We start from the raw sequence: 25,527 nt of genomic DNA, 5'->3' as shown, positions 1-25,527 counted from the left end.
CAAGAGGCCTCATCTCTGTTGCAGTGAGATGGCAGATGAGGTCAATTATAGTCCCACTAGGGTTGCCAACTTCCTCACTCCCAAATACGGGACAGAGTGACGTCACCACCCCGTGCCCCACGTAATCTCACCCAGCCAGCGGCCACGTGCTCCCGCTCCGCCAACGGCGGTCACCCGGGCCGGGAGGCGGGTTGCTATGCAACCTCTGTTAGGCGGTGCCCGGGCCTCTGGGCCTGCACTGTCCGGGCCTGCACTGTCCGGGCCTGCACTGTCCGGGCCTACACTGTCCGGGCCTGCACTGTCCGGGCCTACAGCGTTCCCCGGGCCTAATACGGGCCAAGGGCAATCCCGTACGGGACAAACCAATTTAGTCCAAAATACGGGGTGCCCCGGCTAATACGGGACAGTTGGCAACCCTAAGTCCCACAGACACTGCCATAAGTGGGGTGGGAGGTGATCAAGGAGTTGAGCGGGTGGATAATAGTTATTTAGTTTTAGTTTTGTTTATTATCGTAATGTGTATGAAGGTACAGTGAAAAGCTTTTGTCAAAGAAAAATCTGTACATGAATACGGTCAAGCAATCCACAATGCACAGCAAAAGTCCAAGATACAATCTGTAAAGGCTGATTCAAGTTAGTTCAAAGGTTTCCAAAGAGGTAGGTGGGAGGTCAGGACTGCAGTCTAGCTGGTGAAGGAAAGGTACTAATTCTGCTGTTTACACGGTACTTTGATGAATGAAGACACAGTCCTCAATACCATCCCAAACACTTCTCCATTTTCAATCATTCCCATATCCAGGAGGTTTTGAGGGGAAACCTTCAATTGTTTTTTCTGCCCACTGGTAATCTCTTCCACGGATGGAACTTGGAATAATGTCTTTCTCAGAAGTATGGTGTTGGGCATGCAAAGGAAGTGACCTTCTCAGCCGAGCTAAGCGAGTGTAATTCGGGGCGTAGTGTGGGTTTGGAGAGGAATGCGATGTTGATTTGCTTATCCCACCAGTCGGTTGGAATGTTTTGGGGAAACAATGTTGGTATTGCTGTGGTGGTGAAACCTACCTCCTGGGGCAAATAATCTTATGTCAGCACGGATGCATCATCTTGGAAGTGACGTCCAAATGAAGTTCTGAAGTTGACTTGGATTATCCTTGTGCTGTGACTGGTTACAACTTACTAACTTTCCTTGGGAGTTAAACATCTAGGATAAAATATAGAGAACTTTGTTTGGTTTGTGATATAAATATGCTTAGTAGAATACATGCACCTTGTTCTTCCTTCCTTTCTTCTGTTGTGTTCCTTTGCGTAAAGGGGAAGTGTACCTGAGTGATATTGAGGAAGGGTTTTGGCAAAGGTTCCCAGTCAATAGGCTCCAATTTCTTGGATATTTTTGACTGTCAAAGTACCATGTGATGTTTTTAAACTTTTAGACTTCAGAGATACAACCTGGAAACAGGCCCTTCGGCCACAGAGTTCACACTGACCAGCGATCACCCCACACACTAACACTACCCTACACACTAGGGACAATTTACAATTTATAGAAGCCAATTCACGTGGCGGCGCCTAACGGCAGCGGCTGACTAGCAGTCTGTCCGTCTTTTTTTTGTTGAGTGTCGGTGTTGGGATGATTTTTATATATATTTTTTTGGTTGTGTATGTGTGGGAGGGGGTGGTGGTGTGTGGGGGGTGGGTGTGGGTGGGTGGGTGTGGGGAACTTTTCTCTTCCTCACGGCGCGGGGTGCGGCTCGGCTGCGGGGCCTAACATCCCCCGGTGCGGCTCGGCCGCTGGACTTTACATCCCGGTGCGGCTTGGCCGCTGGACTTACATCGCCCGGTGCAGCTCGGCTGCGGGGCTTAACACCGCCCGGTGCAGCTCGGCTGCGGGGCTTAACACCGCCCGGTGCAACTCGGCTGCAGGACTTAACACCGCCCGGTGCAGCTCGGCTGCGGGGCTTAACACCGCCCGGTGCAACTCGGCTGCGGGACTTAACACCGCCCGGTGCAGCTCGGCTGCGGGGCTTAACACCGCCCGGTGCAACTCGGCTGCGGGACTTAACACCGCCCGGTGCAGCTCGGCTGCGGGGCTTAACACCGCCCGGTGCAACTCGGCTGCGGGACTTAACACCGCCCGGTGCAGCTCGGCTGCGGGGCTTAACACCGCCCGGTGCATCTCGGCTGCGGGACTTAACACCGCCCGGTGCAGCTCGGCTGCGGGGCTTAACACCGCCCGGTGCAACTCGGCTGCGGGATTTAACACCGCCCGGTGCGGCTCGGCTGCAGGACTTTTCACCGCTGGTGCGGCTCGGCTGCGGGACTTAGCTGCGCAAGGCTTGGTCGCGGGCCTTTCATCGCCCGGTTCGGCCGCGAGACGTTTCAGCGCCCGGTGCGGGGACTGTGCGGGTCGGTCGGGGACGAGCTGTCTGTCCGTGGGCGTGGGGAAGAGAGGGGAAGTTTTGTTGCCTCCATCACAGTGAGGGGGTGTTTGGAGTCACTGTGATGGACGTTTGTGTTGGGGTTATGTGTCTTGTGTTCTTTTTTTTTTCTATGACTGCTATGTAGTTTCGTTCGGTACTTCGGTACCGAACGACAAATAAAGCTCTGTTATACTGTTATACTGTTATACAAACCTGTACATCATTGCAGTGTGGGAGGAAACCGGAGCACCCGGAGAAAACCCATGCGGAGAACATGCAAACTCCGTATAGGCAGCACCCGTAGTCAGGATTGAACCCGGGTCTATGGCGCTGTAAGGAAGCAACTGTACCATTGCACCACTCTGCTGCCAACATTAGAATGATCTCAGCAAAACATACAAAATTCCCATTGGATTTAAAGGGAAGAGGCAGGGATGATGTTTCCCTAGAATGGGGTACAGTACAATACAATACAATATATCTTTATTGTCATTGTACAGGGGTACAACGAGATTGGGAATGCGCCTCCCATACGATGCAATAATTTAGTTAATTTAAACAACAGCACCCCAACGAAACAAATTGTAACAGTTTTAAGACAGAAGACAGAATCTAGACAAGGGATCAAAGGAAGGAAATGGTCATTGCAGGCTGGGATGAGAAGAAACGTCTTAATCCAAGAAGGTTGTGGAGGATCATGTGAGGGTATTTAAGACAGGGAATGATAGATTTTTAGATAGTAATGGAAGGAAGAGGTAAAGGATTAGTGAGATAAAATGGTGCTGACATAGAACTGACTGATGATAGAGCAGAGAAGGACTGCTCGCATTCTATTTCCCACATTCTTACCTTGCAGGTGACGATCAGATCCCCCAGTTAGTGTTGACTGTTCACCCACTCTAAATCACATTAAACTCATAAGTAAATACAGATATTAAAAAACAATGCAAGAACTGTAATCTGTGCCAGGCTTGATCAACATGCACATCTTATATCTTATATGTGCCAGGCTTGATCAACATGCACATCTTATATCTTGTATGTACCAGGCTTGATCAACATGCACATCTTATATTTTCGTGAAACTGATACCAAGTAATTTCCATCCCCCCACATTCAAAGGTTCTTGAAACACCTCTGCTTTGCCCTTGGTAGTAATATGTAGAGTTATTTTTAATACAAGATTGTAAATTTGGGTGGTTGTGCTGCTGTCTGTGGAAATAGAAGGAAATGGTTTCCTCAGTGATGTTCTGTTGTTTTTTTCCACTGTGTGAAACTTGTGAAACTGTCTTTCAGTGATCAGGCTCTGCCTCGGGTTCTCAAAGCTTTCAGTCAAATCATTCAAAGAACCAGGGGCCACAGTCGAAGAATAAAGGGGAGGCCATTTAAAACTGAGGTGAGAAAAAAACTTTTTCACCCAGAGAGTTGTGAATTTGTGGAATTCACTACCACAGAGGGCAGTGGAAGCCAATTCACTGGATGAATTTAAAAGAGCGATAGAGCTTTAGGGGCTAGTGGAATCAATGGATATGGGGAGAAGGCAGGCACTGGGTACTGATTGTGGATCACAATGAATGGCGGTGCTGGCTCGAAGGGCCAAATGGCCTTCTCCACCTATTTTCTATGTTTCTATGTTTCTAAAACTGAAATGAAGTCAGCCATCCAAATTGCAAAGTATCTGAGGCGTGCTGACAAAGTGGAGAAAAATTCCACCGAGAGAACAACAGAACATCATGGTGTTGAGGAAACAATTTCCTTCCATTTCCACAGCCACTCAAGTTTCATTATTTTAAATTCCACATATTATTGCCAAATACAATGCAGAGATGTAGGAAAAAAGGAGATGTAGGAAAAAAACTGCAGATGCTGGTTTAAATCGAAGGTAGACACAAAATGCTGGACGGCTGGACGGTGAACACAAAACTCAGCGGGTCAGGCAGCATCTTGGGAGAGAAGGAATGGGTGACATTTCGGGTCGAGACCCTTCTTCAGAAGAGATCATATTTCAGATATGCAAATACTCTGTTCTGGGAAGCAGAGGGTGGTGGTGAGCGGATCTTTTCCTGGCCTGTCCTCCGCAACAAATGATGTGCTGCAGTGCTGGGAGTGTTCTTGTTTGTGATGTCTATAAAGGTGGGATGAGAATGTGGGAGGCACAACAAGAAAGTTTGCAAACAATATGAAAATTAGTAGAGTCGTAGATAGCAAAGAAGAGACCCCAGCCGCCGACCCCACCGCCGAGGCCCCAACCGCCGACCCCCGCCACCGACCCCCACTGCCGAGACCCCCGCGGCCGAGACCCCCACCGCCGAGACCCCCGCCACCGACCCCCACTGCCGAGACCCCCGCGGCCGAGGCCCCAACCGCCGACCCCCGCCGCCGAGACCCCCACCGCCGAGACCCCCGCGGCCGAGACCCCCGCTGCCGAGGCCCCCGCGGCCGAGGCCCCAGCCGCCGACCCCCGCGGCCGAGACCCCCGCGGCCGAGACCCCCGCGGCCGAGACCCCCGCGGCCGAGGCCCCAGCCGCCAACCCCCGCCGCCGAGACCCCCGCCGCCGAGACCCCCGCGGCCGAGGCCCCCGCCGCCGAGACCCCCGCGGCCGAGACCCCCGCCGCCGACCCCCCCGCCGCCGAGACCCCCGCCGCCGAGACCCCCGCCGCCGAGACCCCCGCCGCCGAGACCCCCACGGCCGAGGCCCCCGCCGCCGAGACCCACGCGGCCGAGGCCCCAGCCGCCGACCCCCGCCACCGAGACCCCCGCCGCCAAGACCCCCGCGGCCGAGGCCCCAGCCACCGACCCCCCCCCCGCCGCCGAGACCCCCGCCGCCGAGGCCCTAGCCACCGACCCCCACCGCCGACCCCCCCGCCGCCGAGACCCCCGCCGCCGAGACCCCCGCCGCCGAGACCCCCACGGCCGAGGCCCCCGCCGCCGAGACCCACGCGGCCGAGGCCCCAGCCGCCGACCCCCGCCACCGAGACCCCCGCCGCCAAGACCCCCGCGGCCGAGGCCCCCGCCGCCGAGACCCCCGCGGCCGAGACCCCCGCCGCCGACCCCCCCGCCGCCGAGACCCCCGCCGCCGAGACCCCCGCCGCCGAGACCCCCGCCGCCGAGACCCCCACGGCCGAGGCCCCCGCCGCCGAGACCCACGCGGCCGAGGCCCCAGCCGCCGACCCCCGCCACCGAGACCCCCGCCGCCAAGACCCCCGCGGCCGAGGCCCCAGCCACCGACCCCCCCGCCGCCGAGACCCCCGCCGCCGAGACCCCCGCCGCCGAGACCCCCGCGGCCGAGGCCCCCGCCGCCGAGGCCCTAGCCACCGACCCCCACCGCCGAGACCCCCACCGCCGAGACCCCTGCGGCCGAGGCCCTAGCCACCGACCCCCACCGCTGAGACCCCCGCCGCCGAGGCCCCAGCTGCCGACCCCCGCCGCCGAGACCCCCGCCGCCGAGACCCCCGCGGCCGAGACCCCCGCCGCCTATGTCGAGGCTCCTTCGGCCCAGACAGGCACTGCCAGATTCTCGCCAGTCCCCTGGGATGCCTGTGGGGTGAGTTGGGCCTATTAAGGCTCGTTCCGGTCGGCGGTGTGGTCGCTGTTCGGCGGGTGATCGGGCACGTGCGGCTCACCGGGACACAACTCTCTGCAGTTTCTTGCAGTCCTGGATGGAGCTGTTCCTATACAGTGTTGTGATGCATCCCGATAAAATGCTTTCAAAGGCGCATCGCTAGAAATTGGTGATGGTTGTTGGGGACATGCCGAACTTCCTACGCCTTCTAAGAAAGTAAAGGCATTGGTGTGCTTTCTTGGCCATCCCTTTGCTGGTGATATTTATTCCTAAGAAATTGAAGCTTTCAACCATCTCTAATTCGGCACCATCAATGTGTGTACTGCATTGATATTAGCATGACATAGCCTCAAAATGCTGGAGTAACTCAGCGGGACAGGCAGCATCTCTGGAGAGAAGCAATGGGTGACGTTTTGGGTCAAGGCCCTTCTTCAGACTGATGTCAGGGGAGAGGGAGATACATAGATAAGGAAATGTAAGGTGTGAAAATAAGGAGAATGGAGATCAAGGAAAATGTAGAATAAATCAATGTTAGCTGTGAGAAGATAACAACAATAAGGCAAACAGTTAAAATGTAGTCAGAGACAGTAGAAACATAGAAAATAAATGCAGAGGAGGCCATTTGGCCCTTCGAGCCAGCACCACCATTCATTGTGATCATGGCTGATCATCCACAATCAGTACCCTGTGCCTGCCTTCTCCCCATATCCCTTGATTCCACTAGCCCCTAGAGCTCTATCTAACTCTCTTTTAAATTCATCCCCGTGATTTGGCCTCCACTGCCCTCTGTGGCAGCCCGTATTGCCCGTTTTGTTACCTTCTGTTGTCCTATGAAAGTTGCCCAATCCTCTGGCTTCCGGCTACTCTTTGCAGTGGAGGCCAATTCACTGCCCAATCCCAAAGTACTATCTAAACTGCTCATACACACTTATGCTAAGGACACTAACTCTCCGTAGAAACATAGAAAATAGGTGCAGGAGGCCATTCGGCCCTTCGAGCCAGCACCGCCATTCATTGTGATCATGGCTGATCATCCACAATCAGTAACATGTGCCTGCCTTCTCCCCATATCCCTTGATTCCACTAGCCCCCAGAGCTCTATCTAACTCTCTTTTAAATTCATCCAGTGAATTGGCCTCCACTGCCTTTTGTGGCAGAGAATTCCACAAATTCACAACTCTCTGGGTGAAAAAGTTTCTTCAGTAAGACTGGTCGGATAACTGGGAAGGGGAGGGATGGAGAGAGAGGAAAAGCAAGGGTTACTTGAAGTTAGAGAAGTCAATGTTCATGCTGCTGGGGTGTAGGCTGCTTAAGCAAAACCAGCATCTGCAGTTCCTTCCTCCATACTTGATATTAGCATAGATAGGCGTCACTGTCGGCATGGGCAAGGTGGGTGTGAAGGTCTGTTTTTGCGCTGCATGATTCTATAATTCAAAATCCAGAGAGATCATAAGATCACAGGAACCTTTTGCTCAGAAGGAGGCCATTTGGCCAGTTGTTGATGCCAGCCAAAAAAGGACAATTTGGTTTTGTGTCACTTTCCAACTCTCGATTCATTATCTTGAAGGTTATAAAATATCAAGAACGCAGTCAGGAATTTATTTGAATTGTGATAACATGTTTTCTCCAAACATGCCTCCAGCAAACAAATTCCAGGCCCCCACCTCAATTTGGGTGAATATATTTTATCAGCTCTTAATTTAATCTATTAACATATAAAACAAAATAATTTAGTTATTGGCCTTTCTGACCACTGAAATATGACCTTCCTAATCAATCTGCCCAAATGATGCAACAGGTCTTCCCAGTCTTTCTTAAATTATTCAAGGGTTTGTCTTGTTCTCTGAATCTCTATCCATCCATTGATCAATGGAAAAACAGTTTTCTTTTTCTGAAGAATCAGTCTGAGGAGGCATCCCAACCTGAAAAGTCGCTTGTCCACTCAGTCTATAGAAGTGTCCCGAATTGTTATCCCCCAAAAGTTCCCCCACAGATGCTGCCCGACCTGCTGATTTTCTCCAGCACTTTGTTTTGCTCAAGGTTCCGCATCCACGGTTCCTTGTGTCTCCAAGTCTCATTTTTACAGTGTAGGAAGGAACTGCAGATGCTGGTTTAAACCGAAGATAGATGCAAAATGCTGGAGTAACTCAGTGGGACAGGCAGCATATCTGGAGAGATGGAATGGGTGATGTTTCGGGTCGAGACCCTTTTTGTTGGTTTATATCTGTTATCCAGGTTTTGCTTTGTCAATTTAGTCTGAGATAGCTCAACAGACATAACAATTACACACTATTTACTGTGTTAGTTAACTCTGCAAGTCCAACCTGCATCTCACACCAGTACAACATATACAAACTGCAAATCCAATGGCTTTTTACCCCCCTTTTTCAATTAGAGTCATAAAGCGCATAAACAGGCCTTCGGCCCAACTTCCCTGTGCCATCCAAGCTGACCCATCTACACTAGTCCCACCTGCCCGGGTTTGGTCCATATCCCTCTGAACCTTTCCTGACCATGTACCTGTCCAAATGTTGTTATAATATCTACCTTAGTTACCTCCGTCGGCAGCTCGTTCCACACACCCACCAATTCTGATGAAGGGTCTTCACTCTGATATGTTAGAAACAAAGAACTGCAGATGCTGGTTTGTACCAAAGGTAGACACAGAGTGCTGGAGTAACTCAGTGCATCAGGCAGTATCTCTGGAGAAAAGCGATGCATGACATAGCCCACCCCTTTTCCCCAGAGATTGGTCTCCATATTTGAGGAAGGACATTCTTACTATTGAGGGCGTGCAGCGTAGGTTCACGAGGTTAATTCCTGGAATGGCGGGACTGTTGTATGTTGAAAGACTGGAGCGACTGGGCTTGTATACTCTGAAATTTAGAAGGATGAGAGGGGATCTTATTGAAACATATGAGATTATTAAGGGATTGGACATGCTAGAGGCAGGAAACATGTTCCCAATGTTGGGGGAGTCCCGAACCAGGGGCCATAGTTTAAGAATAAGGGGTAGGCCATTTAGAACGGAGATGATAAAAATCTTTTTCACTCAGAGTTGTGAAGTTGTGGAACTCTCTGCCTCAGAAGGCAGTGGAGGCCAATTCTCTGGATGCTTTCAAAAGAGAGCTAGATAGAACACTTAATGATCACAGAGTCAAGGGATATGGGGAGAAGGCAGGAACAGGGTAGTGATTGTGGATGATCAGCCATGAGCACGGTGAATGGCGGTGCTGGCTCGAAGGGCCGAATGGCCTACTCCTGCACCTATTGCCTATTGTCTATTGTCTATTGAGATGTTGCCCGACCCGCTGAGCTACTCCAGCACTCTGTGTCTAACCATGACATTTTAACTCTGTTTCTCTTTACACAGATACTGCCTAAACTGCTGAATTCTGGGTTTTTTTATTGTGAATCAGATCCACAATTCCTGCAGCTTTTTCAAATTCATAGAAAACGGGGGCGTTTTGCTATTCTTTGCTTGGGACGTGAGATTTACAATAGGCTAGCATGCTTGTGCCTTTACTCTGAGCTGTAAACAAAACATTGCTTCCTCCTCATGCCAGGGACTAGATGTTGATGTGATATTCAAGGTGTGGTCTGACTAGAACACTGAACAGTTTGTGCATGAACTCTACTTTGAGGTATAAAGTGATATAGTGTGGCAACAGGCCCTTCGGCCCAACTCGCCCACACCAACCAACAATGTCCCAGCTACACTCATCCCACTTGCCTGCGCTTGGTCCATAACGCTCCAAACCTGTCCTATCCATGTACCTGTCCAACTGTTTCTTAAACGATGGGATAGTCCCAGCCTCAACTACCTCCTCTGGCAGCTTGTTCCATACACCCACCACTCTCTGTGGAAAAAGTTACCCCTCGGATTCCTATTAAATCTTTTTCCCTTCAGCTTGATCCCATGTCCTCTGGTCCTCGATTCCCCTACTCTTGACAAGAGACTCTGAGCATCTACCCAATCTATTCCTCTCATGATTTTGTACACCTCTATAAGATCCCCCCTCATCCTCCTATGCGCCATGGAATAGAGTTCCAGCCTACTCAACCCCTGGCAACATCCTTGTAAATCTTTTCAGAACCTTTTCAAGCTTGACATATATCTTTCCTACAACATTGTGCCCAGAACTGAACACAATATTCTAAATGCAGTCTCACCAACGTCTTATACAACTGCAACATGACCTCCCAACTTCTATACTCAATACTCTGACTGATGATGGCCAAAGTGCCAAAAGCCTTTTTGACCACCTTATCTACCTGCGACTCGACCTTCAAGGAACTATGCACTTGTACTCCTAGATCCCTCTGCTCTACAACACTACCCAGGGGTCTACCATTTACTTTGTAGGTCCTGCCCTTGTTCGACGTCCCAAAATGCAACACCTCACACTTCTCTGTATTAAATTCCATCAACCATTCCTCTGCCCACCTGGCCAATTGATCATGATCCTGCTGCAATCTTTCACAACCATCTTCACTATCTGCAAAACCACTCATTTTTGTGTCATCAGCAAACTTGCTAATCTTGCCCTGTACAGTACAATACAATATATCTTTATTGTACAGGGGTACAATGAGATTGGGAATGCTACTTCCATACGAAGCAATAAATTAATTAGCTAATCCACAGAAATGTAGACAACTGTATGTTCTCATCCAATCATTGATGTAGATGACAAACAGTAACAGGCCCAGCACCGAACCCTGAGGCACACCACTAGTCACAGGCCACCAGTCCGAGAAGCAACCTTCCACCATCACCCTCTGCTTCCTTCCATGGAGCCAATGTGCTATCCGTTCAGCTGTCTCTCCTTGGATTCCAGAGCAGCCTACCATGCGGAACCTTGTTGAATGCCTTACTGAAATCCATGTACACAACATCTACACCTTTTTGGTCACGTCTTAAAAAAAATCAATCATATTTGTGAGACTCAACAAAACCTTGCTGACTGTCCCTAATCAGCCCTTGCCCATCCAAATGCCTGTATAACCTATCCCTCAGAATACTCTCCAGTAACTTACCAACTACAGATGTTAAGCTCACTGGCCTATAGTTCCCAGCATTTTCCCTACAGCCCTTCTTGAAAAGAGGCACAACATTTGCCACCCTCCAGTCTTCAGGCCTCTCCTGTATTTAAAGACGACTCGTAAATTTCAACCAGGGCTCCTGCAATTTCCTCTCTAGTTTCCCGCAATGTCCTCGGATATATCCGATCAGGCCCTGGAGATTTGTCTGCCTTCATACACGACAGTACCTTCAGTACTTCCACAACGGTAAAACTGACTGCTCTCCAGACATTTCCATTGACTGCCCAAAGTTCCTCCGTCCAATTGTCTTTCTCCTCGATGAATACGGAGGAGAAATACTCATTGAGGACCTTGCCCATCTCCTGTGGCTCCACATAGAGGTGGCCGCTTTGATTCCTGAGAGGTTCCACACTCTCTCTAGTTACCCTTTTCCCCCTTATGTACTTCAGTTCTGGTTACAGATAACTGCTCAAGTCTGCTGATGGGGAGGGATTTCCTTGCTGTAGCTGCTGAAAATGACTTCTGAACCCTGGATTGAATTTTACTCCAAGGATGATAGAAGATTCTTCCAGCTGTGAACACATTGTGTGTCAGGTGGGGAAAGGGTGTTGTAAGGGTTCTGGGGTGCACTATTTTACTTGTATGGCATTCAGTGCAAACCTTGTTGCTTGATCCTTTATGGCAGCAAATCCCAAGGGGAACATTTCATTCACTAGGGATAGACACAAAGTGTTGAGTAACCCAGCAGATCAGGAGCATCCCAGGAGGATATGGATAGGTGACGTTTCAGGTCGGGAGCTTTCTTCAGAAGGGTGTGAAGTAGACTCCCGACTCAAAATGTCACCTATCTATATGCTCCTGGGATCCTCCTGACCCGCTGAGTTCCTCCACCTTTTGAGGCTTTCTTGGTAAACCAGCATCTGCAGTTCCTTGTTTTGTATATTTCCGTTAGCTAGTTGCTCCTCTTAGGGGTGGGTTTGCCCTTGACTGACCTGTGGGCAGCCATGCAACTCTGACCACCAAGAGTTTATTGCAACATTCACTGAGGCCACAAGTATTGGGGACCTGCAGCTAAAGCAATTAAATCATTAACCTCAACCTGACTCAACGCAGCACTGGTCTGTTGCCACCAAAACCTTAACTCGGGTAAAGATTGACCCTTGGGCTAGACCAGACCTCCAGTCTTCTGTTAAGGTCTATTCAAATGTTAAAGGCCCACACTGTTTGTGAAGCACTCGTGTGCATCAACACAGCTGATGTCAAGTGTGCATTGTATGTTCTCCTTGTGCACGTATGCTACGTGCTCAGAGAGCTACAAGATCATGAGGATTGCTGTGTTAATCATTCCAAATGTGCTCTTTGAGTTGCCAAGGTTTATTTAACATTTGATGATGTGGTGCATAAGACCGTTAGGTGTGTGATAGAACTACCGGGCCTCGACCTTTATGAAGCTGATTGCAGGTTACTCATTGTGGATGGTCAACCATGATCACAATGATTGGCGGTGCTGGTTCGAAGGGCCAAATGGCCTCCTCCTGCACCTATTTTCTATGTTTCAATGCAAGGTTAGTCAAAACTTAGCTGTACGTAAATGCTGAGATTAGCATCAGCACGAGGTTTAGCTAGACACGACAGTTAGTTCATACAAGGTTACTCGTAGTGTCCTACAGTCATACGACGTGGAAACAGACCCTTCGGCCCAACTTGCATGACATGCCGTACGACACTAATCCCACCTGCCTGCATTTGGCCCATATTCCTCTCAACCTATCCTATCCATGTACCTGTATAAATGTCTCTTAAGCATTATGATAGTAACTTGCCTCAACTACCTCCTCCAGCAGCTCATTCCATATACCCAGTACCCTTTGCAAAAAAAGTTGCCCCTCAGGCTCCTATTAAATCTTTCCCCCCTCACCTTAAACTTATGTACTCTGCTTCTCAATTCCCCTACTCTGGGCAAAACGCTCTGTGCATTTAACTGATCTATTAGTGTCATACATGATCTTGCACATTTCAATAAGATCACCCTCATCCTCCTGCCCTTCAAGGCTGTTCAACCTGCCTCTGCAGCTCAGGCCCTGGACTCCTGGCAACATCCTCGTCAATCTTCTCTGCACCATTTCCAGCTTTACACCGAGAATGTGTAAACTTCACACAGACAGTACGCGAGGTCAGGATCGATCCCAGGACCCTGATGCTGTGTGCTGCATCACCTCCAAGCACTCAGCAATCTTTGCAGAGAGAGCTGTCCAGAAATGAACATAATACCCTGCTGTGACCCAACCACTGATTTTACAACTTTAGGATAACTTATTATTGTAGCCCGTCTTTATTTATAAACTCTGAAATATAAGGTTAAGAATTAGGAGTAGGAGAAAGCCATACGGTTCCTTGAGCTTATTTTGCCATTCAACAAATTCCTGGTTGATTGTCGGGCTATTTTTCTAGCAGTTCCCTACAGCTCCTCCCTCCCCCACAGAGCAACAATCCATATCGCGGCCTTGAATGGAATTAATGATTCAGCCACCACTTCAACATGACCTTCTGAGAGAAGCAGTTCCTTGTTATCTCTGTCTATTCTGAGATCCCAGAAGCAGAAGTGACCATTATCAGAACAACTGCTTTTAGTGATTATCGGTTTAGGGATAATTGCAGGACAGTAGCCCTGTGATTCTTCCAGATTATATACCTACCCTGTAAGAGCAGATGGAATCTCAGTTTCATTTCTCATAACCATTTACAGACGGTAATCCCTCAATAAACTAGAGTTAGTATTTGGGTCTCAGGAGTAAAGTTGAATCCAGGACCTGTTGACTGGTTGCGAGGGAAATATCAACTGGAGAATGACTGAGACATTGTTGACGATGATGCTTTTATTTCTTGCAAGGCTTCACTAATCAGCGGGGCGTGATCACAATGGCCACAGCAAGTCCACCATGGTATCACTTGAACATCAGCCGAGCCAAAGCCGAGGAGCTGCTTGCTAAAGCTGGGATGGATGGAAGTTTCTTGGTGAGAGGCAGTGAATCCGTGGTCGGAGCTTATGCACTTTGTCTGCTGTAAGTATCTATTGGTGAACATGATTATGGTGAACTAATCATTCTATGAGGGACTTCTGTAACAAACACTAAAAATCTCATCTTGTGTGTGTGTGTGTATATATATATATATATATATATATATATGTAGTGTAAGAAAATAACTGTAGATGCTGGTACAAATCGAGGGTATTTATTCACAAAATGCTGGAGTAATTCAGCAGGTCAGGCAGCATCTCAGGAGAGAAGGAATGGGTGACGTTTCGGGTCGAGACCCTTCTTCAGACTGATGTCAGGGGGGCGGGACAAAGGAAGGATATAGGTGGAGACAGGAAGACAGTGGGAGATCACTTCCTCCAGTGCCATAGTGAGTCCCACCGGAAATTGGAGGAACAGCACCTCATATTTCACCTGGGCAGCTTGCAGCCCAGTGGTATGAACATTGACTTCTCCAACTTTAGATAGTTCCTCTGTCCCTCTCTTCCCCTCCCCCTTCCCAGATCTCCCAGTATCTTCCTGTCTCCACCTATATCCTTTCTTTGTCCCGCCTCCCTATATATATATATATGTATGTTTGTTTCTGAAATTCAGCCAAAACGGTACACGATAGCGCAACAATGTTCGGGGCACGTTACTCACCATTGGCCTGTGGTGTGCAGTGTCAAGTTTCGTTCAAATTGTTGCGCTATCGTGTACCATTTTGGCTGTATTTCGGACACATATCCCATAATATAAACATAGCCATTTTGATCTAATACTTCCGTGTTCAATGTTGTCATTAAACGTGTGCTTCGTTGAACGATGACTCCTGAGGTAAATGCTCACATTTTCTTCAAGTTAAAATTTGACCACTCAGTAATATTAAAATTGTGTGCCTTCTTTTTTTCATCGACCGCTGTCACAACAGGAACCCGACGGGTCCATGGGTCGTCTGGTTACCATTATTGTTTGAAACGAAAATGATGATCATTAAGGGGAAATATCAGTGTGGCTTATCAATTCTGTGGTTTTATTTACATTATCTGAAGAAGAGTTCCAACCTGATTCGTCACTGCAAAGAGAGAGGTCACCTTTTCTCCTGAGATGCTGCTGACCCGTGGAGTTACTCCAGCATTTTGTGTCTATCTATTGTATTTAATTTCTACATATCAGGATATGGGCAGCACAATAGCGCAGCAATAGAGTTGCTGTCTTACAGCACCAGAGACCTGGATTCAATGCTTAGTACGGGGTCTGTCTACATGGGCAGGCAGTGAAGAAAGCTAATGGCATGTTGGCCTTTATAACGAGAGGATTTCAGTATAGGAGTAAAGAGGTTCTTCTGTAGTTGTATAGGGCCCTGGTAAGACCACATCTGGAGTATTGTGTACAATTTTGGTCTCCTAATTTGAGGAAGGACATCCTTGTAATTGAGGCAGTGCAGCGTAGGTTCACGAGATTGATCCCTGGGATGGAGGGACTGACATATGAGGAAAGATTGAAAAGACTAGGCTTATATTCACTGGAGTTTCGAAGGATGAGGGGGGATCTTATAGAAACATATAAAATTATAAAAGGACTGGACAAGCTAGATGCAGGAACAATGCTCCCAATGTTGGGCGAGTCCAGAACCAGGGGCCACAGTCTTAGAATAAAGGGGAGGCCATTTAAAACTGAGGTGAGAAGGAACGTTTTCACCCAGAGAGTTGTGAATTTGTGGAATTCTCTGCCACAGAGGGCAGTGGAGGCCAAATCACTGGATGGATTTAAGAGAGAGTTAGATAGAGCTCAGAGGGCTAGTGGAATCAAGTGAAATGGGGAGAAGGCAGCCACGGGTTACTGGTTGTAGATGATCAGCCATGGGGGGGGGGGGGGGGTGGTGCTGACTGCAACATGCCTTCATTTGCAGATGACATCCCTTTGATCGGGTTGCATTATAGAGGAATATGAGAGGAAGATATCCAGCTACTCAGATCTAACTGCGCATTACAGGATAGAAACACCAAAACGTAGATGATTCAGGACTAAGTGTTGGTTCATGGGATTAATATAGTTTCGTTTAATTTATTTAAGAGATACAGCCCGGAAACAGGCCCTTCAGCCCAGAAACAGGCCCTTCAGCCCAGAAACAGGCCCTTCAGCCCAGAAACAGGCCCTTCAGCCCAGAAACAGGCCCTTCAGCCCAGAAACAGGCCCTTCAGCCCAGAAACAGGCCCTTCAGCCCAGAAACAGGCCCTTCAGCCCAGAAACAGGCCCTTCAGCCCAGAAACAGGCCCTTCAGCCCACTGAGTCTGCACCGACCAGCAATCCCCACACATTAACTCTATCCTATACAAATTAGGGGCAATTTACAATCATACCAAGCCAATTAACCTACAAACCTGTTTCCTCTTTGAAGTGTGGGAGGAAACCCATGCAGGGCACAGGGAGAATGTACAACTGCATACTGACAACAGTTCAACAGTTCAACAGAGCTTTATTTGTCATTCGGTACCAAGATACCGAACGAAAGTACATAGCAGTCATACACAAAAAAGAACACAAGACACATGACCCCAACACATAACGTCCATCACAGTGACTCCAAACACCCCCTCACTGTGATGGAGGCAACAAAACTTCCACTCTCTTCCCCACGCCCACGGACAGACAGCTCGTCCCCGACCGACCCGCACAGTCCCCGCAAGGGGATGGAAGTCCCCGCGACCGAGTCGCACCGGGCGCTGAAACGTCTCGCGGCCGAACCGGGCGGTGGAAGGCCCCGCGGCCAAGCCGCACCGGGCGATGTTAAGTCCAGCGGCCGAGCCGCACCGGGCGATGGAAGGCCCCGTGGCCAAGCCGCACCGGGCGATGTTAAGTCCAGCGGCCGAGCCGCACCAGCGATGAAAAGTCCCGCGGCCAAGCCGCGCCGGGCGATGTTAGGCCCCGCGGCCCGGGCACTGTTAAGTCCAGCGGCCGTGCCGCACCAGCGATGTTAGGCCCCGCGGCCGAGCTGCACCGGGCGATGGAAGGCCCCGCGGCCAAGCCGCACCGGGCACTGTTAAGTCCAGCAGCCGAGCCGCACCAGCGATGAAAAGTCCAGCGGCCGAGCCGCGCCGGGCGATGTTAGGCCCCACGGCCGAACCGCACCCCGGGCCGTGAGGAAGAGACCTAAAAGAGAAAAGTTTGCCCCACCCTCCCCACCCACACCACCACCACCCCTCACACCACCACCACCCCCCACACATACACAACCAAAAAAAAAAAAACACAAAAAAAACCATCCCAACACACAACAAAAAAAAAAGGAAAAAGACGAACAGACTGCTAGCGAGCCGCAGCCGTTAGGCGCCGCCACTTCCGCCACGGACAACACCAATTGTCTAGATCGAACCCAGGTCTCTGGCGCTGTCAGGCAGTAGCTCTACTGCTATGCCACCATGCTGCCCTTATAGTATGGTATCTGACGGTCAGCATAGAAATTATGGGCCGAAGAGCTTGTTTCTGCGCTGTGTGACTCTGAGTCCATAAACATTACTACGATGGTGTAATACATGGAGAAGGTGATGATCAGTTACTGACAGCAATCAGCCACACACTTACAAATCTGTGTTTAAATACCTAATGCATTAGAAGGCGTTCAGCCACACCAGGTATAAGTCGTGACAATCAATCTTGTTCTGAATCCATACGCTTCCATATATTGTAGTATTAAAAATGTAACTTTCTCATAAACAAGTTGTGTTAAAGATTTGTTTCATGATAACACTTCAATTGAGTTCCATTCCATTTTGATTTGTGAATGTTTCATAAAAATTGTCACACAAAATTTGAAAGGATCTAGTTTTAGTGTGTGGCTGCAGCATATACTATCCACAAAGTGCACTCGACCTCCTTGCCTGATAGTACTTCCCAAACCTGTGACCTTTACTGCCAAGTACAACAGGGTTTATATTGTTCCTGAAGATAGGCACAAAGTGCTGGAGTAACTCAGCGGGACAGGCAACGTCTCTGGAGAGAAGAGGAATGGGGGACGTTTCAGGATGAGACCCTTCTTCAGACATCTCAACCCAAAATGTCACCCATTCCTTCTCTCCAGAGATGCTGCCTGTCCCGTTGAGTTACTCCAGCACTTTGTGTCTATCTGGTTTAAACCAGAATCTGCAGTTCCTTCCTATTGAATACTGTTGCCAACTGCATCTCTTCCAAACTTTTCTGCAGAAAACCATCATTAACCACAAAATCATCAGGAAATTGTCAGCATCGGATGCGTTAGGAGCTGTTAGGTCATTATGGTTCCCTGAGCAGAGTGCCAAAGTCCTTTTGGCAAAATGCCTCATCACTGAACTCAGGAACTTGCAGCAAGACTGCATTTGGCTGGTACCTGCACATCCTCCCGTACACCTGGAGACTTGCTCCCACAGCAAGGCTGGCACATTGCACTTTGGTCTATTGCCCACCAGGTGTGCTGGTTGTAGCTGGAGGATCACTGTCAGCTTCCCACCTGCAGTGAGAGATGGGCAATGGATCCTATAAATAAACAGGCAGGAAAACTCATAGTTCATAGCCCAACCATCTGTTCAGTTTGCACATTGTAGCACAAATTTCAATTAGTCCACTGAAGTATTGTCTTTGAGAAACTAAAACTTTTAACTTCATTTTGCAGCCTGAGCTGTAATTTGTTGTGCAAATCACTTGCCACAGGAGAAAGTGCAGTGACCTAGTTTTAACTTGTAGTGTTGACTGTTTTTCATGTCTGAAACTTCCTGTACATCACAGAGATTGTCATCTCCAATGCTTCTTTGTATTTCCTCAAACGTTTGCAAGCAGCAGCTTCCCATTTGTAAATCATTTTGTCCTCATCACCATTTATGTGCAGGCATGTTATGTATTAATAACCCCCCCCCCCCCCGCAAATCAGCTGAATCTTACAATAATCCCGGCAGATTTATAGCCATTGTGTTATTCTTCAGTTGCAATATGTGCAGCTGTGTGAGGGGAGGACCAAAAGTTGCAAAAATGTTACAATCATCTAAAAGATGTCAAGCAGGAGAACGTGCTGGTCTGAAGCAGAATCTTTGACATATGCAAAAAAATGCTGCTTTTTCATCAAACATCTCAAAGACAGCATCCTTAAAAAAATCACGTTCCAAGTCCAAACACTTTAATCCTTAGCAACTTCCAAATACCAGGTGTAAATGTGTAGAACTGCAGATGCTGGTTTAAACCGAAGGTAGACACAAAATGCTGGAGTAACTCAGTGGGTCAGAGGTACACATGCTTGTGGCTTAACAATGCAGATACTTTCAGTGAAGAGGAAGTGACTGAATATGTTTATTCAAATTTGGAAAGAATGTATCCTTGTCTCTGATGTTGCTTTCCGTGAACTGTTTGTCATGTTGAACCAGGAGATTCTCTGCTTGTACATTCCATTACTCATGCTGTTTGTTAACACAGAGATAAATTAATTTACTTTGTAATCAGTTTTGACACGAGTTTGGGAAAAAGCAATACAGTGGTCCAACATGAGAAGAAAAGTTTAACAAGAAAAACAAAACCATCTGCTTGGCGGTTCAATGGCGACAAACTGTTACAAATGAAATTTAAGCCGGCATGAATATTGATAAGTGTTGAGCTCAGAGTGGAGGTCATGAGATAATTTCCCAGTGTGTTCAATCAGATACAGGATCAGGGAGGTAATATTGGCAGCCTTGCTGATGTACATTGGCGTTTAGATGAGAGGGGGAAGACAAGAACAAATTGTAACTCTAATCTCTAATATGTAGTTTGAAGCCAAACTTAGAAAAATTCACCTCAGTTCCATTTCCTATTTAAATTCCTAAATCACTCCCTTAATTTTTGCATGCTGATTATTCTATTTACCCCCCCCCCCCCCCTCCCCCGCCATGTTTTCATATCTTTCTGTCTTAGAATGCCTGCTACTAGAGTTGCCAACTGTCCTGTATTAGCCGGGACATCCTGTATTTTGGGCTAAATTGGTTTGTCCCGTACGGGACCGCCCTTGTCCCGTATTAGGCCCGGGGGGCGCTGAAGGCCCGGACACTGTAGGCCCGGGGGCCACTGTGGGCCCGGACAGTGTTGGCTAACGGAGTGTTTTCGGGTAGTGGGGCCAAGTGTGTTCGCCTAATGGAGGTTGCTTAGCAACCCGCCTCCCGGCCCAGGTGGCTGCCTTTGGTGGAGCGGGAGCCTGTGGCTGCTAGCTGGGTGAGGTCACGTGGGGCACGGGCGGTGACGTCACCTTTTGTCCCTTATTTGGGAGTTAGAAAGTTGGCAACCCTACCTACTACCATTATTTGTTATTCATTTCTGTTGAGGGCTTCACCTCCAAAATACCTATTGTGAGCAATTTTGGGCACCATATCTGAATTGTGAGCAATTTTGGGCCCCATGATCCCACAAATGAATGGGTTAGCATATGATGAGCGTTTGACAGCACTGGGCCTGTACTCACTGAAGTTTAAAAGGATGAGGGGGGACCTCATTGAAACTTACCGATTGTGAAAGGCTTGGATAGAGTGGATGTGGAGAGGATGTTTCCACTAGTGGCAGAGTCTAGAACTAGAGGTCACAGCCTCAGAATTAAAGGACATTCCTTTAGGAAGGAGATGAGGATTAATTTCTTTAGTCAGAGTGTGGTGAATCTGTGGAATTCATTGTCACAGAAGGCTGTGGAGGCCGTGATTGAGTATTTTTCAGGCAGAGATAGATAGATTCTTGATTATTATGGGTGTCAGGGGTTATGGGGAGAAGGCAGGAGAATGGGGTTAGGAGGGAGAGATAAGTCAGCCATGATTGAATGGCGGGGCAGACCTGATAGGTTGAATGGCCTAATTCTGCTCCTATCACTTTACGACCTCAGGTCTGTCCTCTTTCTTTGAAGCCATTGCAATTGCATAGCTTTTTCGTGCCACAAATCAGATTTTTATGTTTTTACAAAGAAATCTTTTTAGTCAGAGTAAACATATTGCTGCAGTGAACACAGGACGCTACTGCATTTTCTCACATGGTGAAAGATGAAAAATGTTCATGGTGTGGCATCACTTCACAATGTTAAACCACTCTAGGGTTGCCAACTTCCTCACCCCAAATACGGGACAATGTGACGTCACCACTCCGCGCCCCACGTGACCTCACCCAGCCAGCGGCCACGTGCTCCCGCTCCACCAATGGCGGCCGCCCGGGCCGGGAGGCGGGTTGCTATGCAACCTCTGTTAGGCGGCGCCTGGGCCTCCAGGCCCACACTGTCCGGGCCCACACTGTCCGGGCCCACACTGTCCGGGCCCACACTGTCCGGGCCCACACTGTCCGGGCCCACACTGTCCGGGCCCACACTGTCCGGGCCCACACTGTCCGGGCCCACACTGTCCGGGCCCACACTGTCCGGGCCCACACTGTCCGGGCCCACACTGTCCGGGCCCACACTGTCCGGGCCCACACTGTCCGGGCCCACACTGTGTGGGCCCACACTGTCCCGGCCCACACTGTCCCGGCCCACACTGTCCCGGCCCACACTGTCCCGGCCCACACTGTCCGGGCCCACGGCGCCTCCCGGACCTAATACGGGACAAGGGCGGTCCCGTGCAGGACAAACCAATTTAGCCCAAAATACGGGATGCCCCGGCTAATACGGGACAGTTGGCAACCCTACCGTCAGAGTAGATTTTCCTTATGCTGGGCCAAGACAGATTGATTCAGCTAGAGCTGGCTAATTGATAGCTTCTAAAAGCATCGCTGTTTCCAACAGTTAACCTGCTCAACTTTATAGGGCAGCTTGTTGGATCATGCTGGAAAAAGTATGCTTCCACTCTCTGCAGATGAACCCAGGCTCTAGTGCATGCCGCTGTTGGGCACTGTGCTGCCATCTGGTAGCAAAGTCCTGCACTCAATACTTTGGCAAGGAGGTGAATGTTGCCAGGCAAGGAGCAAGTGAGCTCTAAAATCCATACCATTTCTAGCACTGACACGGTTATTATAAACACACAATGCTGGTGTAACTCAGCGGGACAGGCAGCAACTCTTATGGAAGGAATGGGTGACATTTCAGGTCGAGACCCTTCTTCAGACTCGACCCAAAATGTCACCCATTCCTTCTATCCGGAGATGCTGCCTGTCCCGCTGAGTTGCTCCAGCATTTTGTGTCTATCTTCGGTGTAAACCAGCATCTGCAGTTCCTTCCTACGCAGTCATTATAAATGCGTGCAATTCTGGTCTCCGCAATACAGGAAGGACGGGAAGGCTTTGGAAAAGATGCAGAGGAGGTTTACTGCAATGATGCCTGGATTAGAGGGAATTAACTATAACGAGAGGTTGGACCAACTTGGATTGCTTTCTCTGGAACACTGGAGGTTGAGGAGAGACCTGGCAGAAGAATAACAAATTATTAGAGGGTGGGCAATCGGAATCTTTTCCTCAGGGTCGAAACATAATTTTCAAGAGGGCTTTAAGGTGAAAGGAGATGTGCAGAGGCAGTATTTTACACAGAGGGTGGTGGGTGCCTGGTACACACTGTTGCAGTGGAATTGGAGTAGGGTTGCCAACTTCCTCTCTCCCAAATAAGGGACAAAAGGTGACGTCACCACTCCGCGCCCCGCGTGCTTCCGCTCCACCAATGGCGGCCGCCCGGGCAGGAGGCGGGTTGGTATGCAACCTCCGTTAAGCGGCGCCTCAGGGCCTACAGTGTCGGGGCCTACAGTGTCCGGGCCTACAGTGTCCGGGCCTACAGTGTCCGGGCCTACAGTGTCCGGGCCTACAGTGTCCGGGCCTACAGTGTCCGGGCCTACAGTGTCCGGGCCTACAGTGTCCGGGCCTACAGTGTCCGGGCCTACAGTGTCCGGGCATTCACTGCCCGTGCCTACAGTGTCTGGGCCTACAGCACTGTACGCTGCAGAGTACAGGGACAAGTATATGGGATGTTCCGGCTCATATGGAACAGTTGGCAACCCTAAAGTGGAGACTATGGATATCAGGGAATCAACGGATATGGATTATATACAGGCAGAGTTGGTCTTGGGATCATGTACGACACTGACAATGTGGGGTGTTGGGCCTGTTACTATAAGACCATAGGACACGGGCAGAATTTGGCCATTCGAACCATCAAGTCTGCTAGCCATTCGATCACTGCTGATCTATTTTTCCCTATCAACCCCATTCTCCTGCCTTCTCCCCATAATCTTTAACGCCCTTACTAATCAAGAACCGATCAATCTCCGCTTTAAAAATACTCAACCACTTGGCCTCCGCCATCGTCTGTGGCAATGAATTCCACAGATTCACCACCCTCTGGCTAAAGAGATTCCTGCTGTTCTATGTGCTGTGTTCTATTTCAGCTCCTACATAGCTGGAAAGGAGTTGGCTGCAATTTTACTGTGCAAAGACATCATTGTTTCTCCAGTTCGCAAAGAACTGGATTCAAAGAAACCTTTCCAATAAATTACATCCAACATCTGCCAGTCAGTCATGATACTAATACACAATGTGTCCGTGAAGAATCGGCTGAATATCCAACCGGTCAGCTTCAGCATTTCCAATTTAACACCAGATTATGTTGAACGGAAGGACTTGTGTCTATTTATTGACCGGATGAGATCGTATGGATCAGCTTAACTGCCCGTTAATGGTTTCTTCTTGAGTTGATCCCTTCTATCTTTTTCTTTTATTTGGCAAATATTACAGATTTGGCAAATATTACAAGGATAGAATTCTCCAGATTCACGGATAGTTTCTTCCCAGCTGTTATGCAACTGAATCATCCTACCACAACCAGAGAGCAGTCCTAAACTACTTTCTACCTCTTTGGTGACCCTCGGACTATCTTGATTGGACATTGCTAGCTTTATCTTGCACTAAACGTTATTCCCTTATCATGTATCTGCACACTGTAAATGGCTGGATTATAATCATGTGTAATCTTTCTGCTGACTGGATAACACACAACAAGTGTTTTTCACTGTATCTCGGTACATGTGACAATAAACTAAAGTAATTGACCAAACTAACTAACTCTCCAGAGATGCTGCCTGTCCCGCTGAGTTTCTCCAGCATTTTGTGTCTACAGTGTAAACCAGTTCCTTCCTACACAAGGATGGTATTACATCCAGCAAGGGTGTTATGCCTGTGATTTGCTTTGTACTCCCCTTGATTGTCCATTAAACTAAAAAATAAGAACAGAAGAAATAGAAATAGTCTGTCTCAACCACCCCTTGTCATTCAGTAAGACTATGACTCTGTTTTCAACTAAACCTCTTTGCCTTCTCCCAATGACTCTCAATCACGAGTATACAGTATGTATTCATTGAAATCCACAGCACTCTGAGGTTATGTTCCATAGATTCACAACGCTCTCTTTATCCCTGTAGTAAATGGTAAGTCCTGAACCTAGAACGTGCTGATTCTCCATCGCTGGAAAATAGTTTTTCTGCATCGAGTTCTTGTTCGTCCTTCGGATTCGACTTCACTTTCAGTTGGAGGATTGGTGACTGTGGATCCGGAAGTGACTGGTGAGGCCAATCCGGGCCCGGAAGGCACGCCCACACGTAGGACACAAGTGGATGGGTGCTGCAGTGGAGGTAGCCTGGGCCTTGCGCGTGGTGCGTTTCCTCTGGGCCTCTGCAGCGCGTCTGTTCTCTGCTGCACGGGCTCCTGTGGTGAGCTTGCTACGCCAGGTTGGATGGTCCAGAGCAAGAGACTCCCAAGTGCGGAGGTTGATGTCCAAGTCTTTGAGGAACACTTTGAGGCAGTCCTTAAACCGTTTCTTCTGTCCTCCTACTGAGCGCTTGCCCTGATACAGTTCTCCATACAGGAGCTGTTTAGGCAGTCGACTCTCGGGCATTCTGACGACATGGCCTGCCCATCTGGCTTGGGCTTTCCGTAGGAGGGTGTGGACGCTGGGGATTCCGGCCCGTTCCAAGACCTCTGTGTCGGGAATTTTGTCCTGCCACCTGATGTGAAGGAGTCTGCGTAGGCAGCTCAAGTGAAAGTGGTTGAGTTGTTTGGCATGTCTGCTGTAGACAGTCCAGGTCTCACTGGCATAGAGAAGAGTGGTGAGTGGAGAGAAGAGTGGAGGCACTGTCATGATGCAGAAGCTGACTGAACTCTTCCAGTCCATGTGGAATGAAGGGAAGGTCCCACAACAGCTGAAAGATGCCAGCATAGTCCACATCTACAGGAGGAAAGGCAACCGCCAGTCTTGCGACAATCATCGAGGCATCTCCCTCCTGTCCATAGCTGGGAAGATCTTGGCTCGCATCCTGCTCAACCGCCTCATTCAACACCTTGAGCAGGGTCTCCTTCCAGAAAGCCAGTGTGGTTTCCGTGCTGGACGTGGAACTGTTGACATGATATTTGCTGCACGCCAACTCCAGGAAAAATGCCAAGAGCAGCACAGCGACCTGTTCGTGACCTTCGGCGATCTGACAAAGGCCTTCGACACTGTCAGCAGAGATGGCTTGTGGAAGATAATGCAGAAGTTTGGCTGTCCCAGCA

The 25,527-nt window shown here is 49.2% G+C and overlaps 1 protein-coding gene across 3 annotated transcripts in view; it reads left to right on the top strand.

Moving 5' to 3' along the window:
- Positions 1 to 25,527, top strand: part of LOC144600467 (phosphatidylinositol 3,4,5-trisphosphate 5-phosphatase 2A-like) — a 220,950-nt gene that overhangs the window by 11,312 nt on the left and 184,111 nt on the right. For 2 of the 3 annotated variants that reach the window (XM_078412087.1, XM_078412085.1), the window contains exon 2: positions 13,914 to 14,085. In XM_078412087.1, coding sequence (XP_078268213.1) covers positions 13,943 to 14,085 — 143 coding nt within the window. In that variant the 5' untranslated portion in view covers positions 13,914 to 13,942. Of the gene's footprint in view, positions 1 to 13,631; positions 13,723 to 13,913; positions 14,086 to 25,527 lie in introns of those variants that run through there. The other variant, XM_078412086.1, reaches the window with a different exon arrangement.

The sequence above is a fragment of the Rhinoraja longicauda genome, chromosome 15 (assembly GCF_053455715.1).
Source record: "Rhinoraja longicauda isolate Sanriku21f chromosome 15, sRhiLon1.1, whole genome shotgun sequence".
Lineage (NCBI taxonomy): Eukaryota > Metazoa > Chordata > Chondrichthyes > Rajiformes > Arhynchobatidae > Rhinoraja > Rhinoraja longicauda.
Note: the sequence above shows the minus strand (reverse complement) of the source record. Positions and strands in the feature narration are given on the sequence as shown.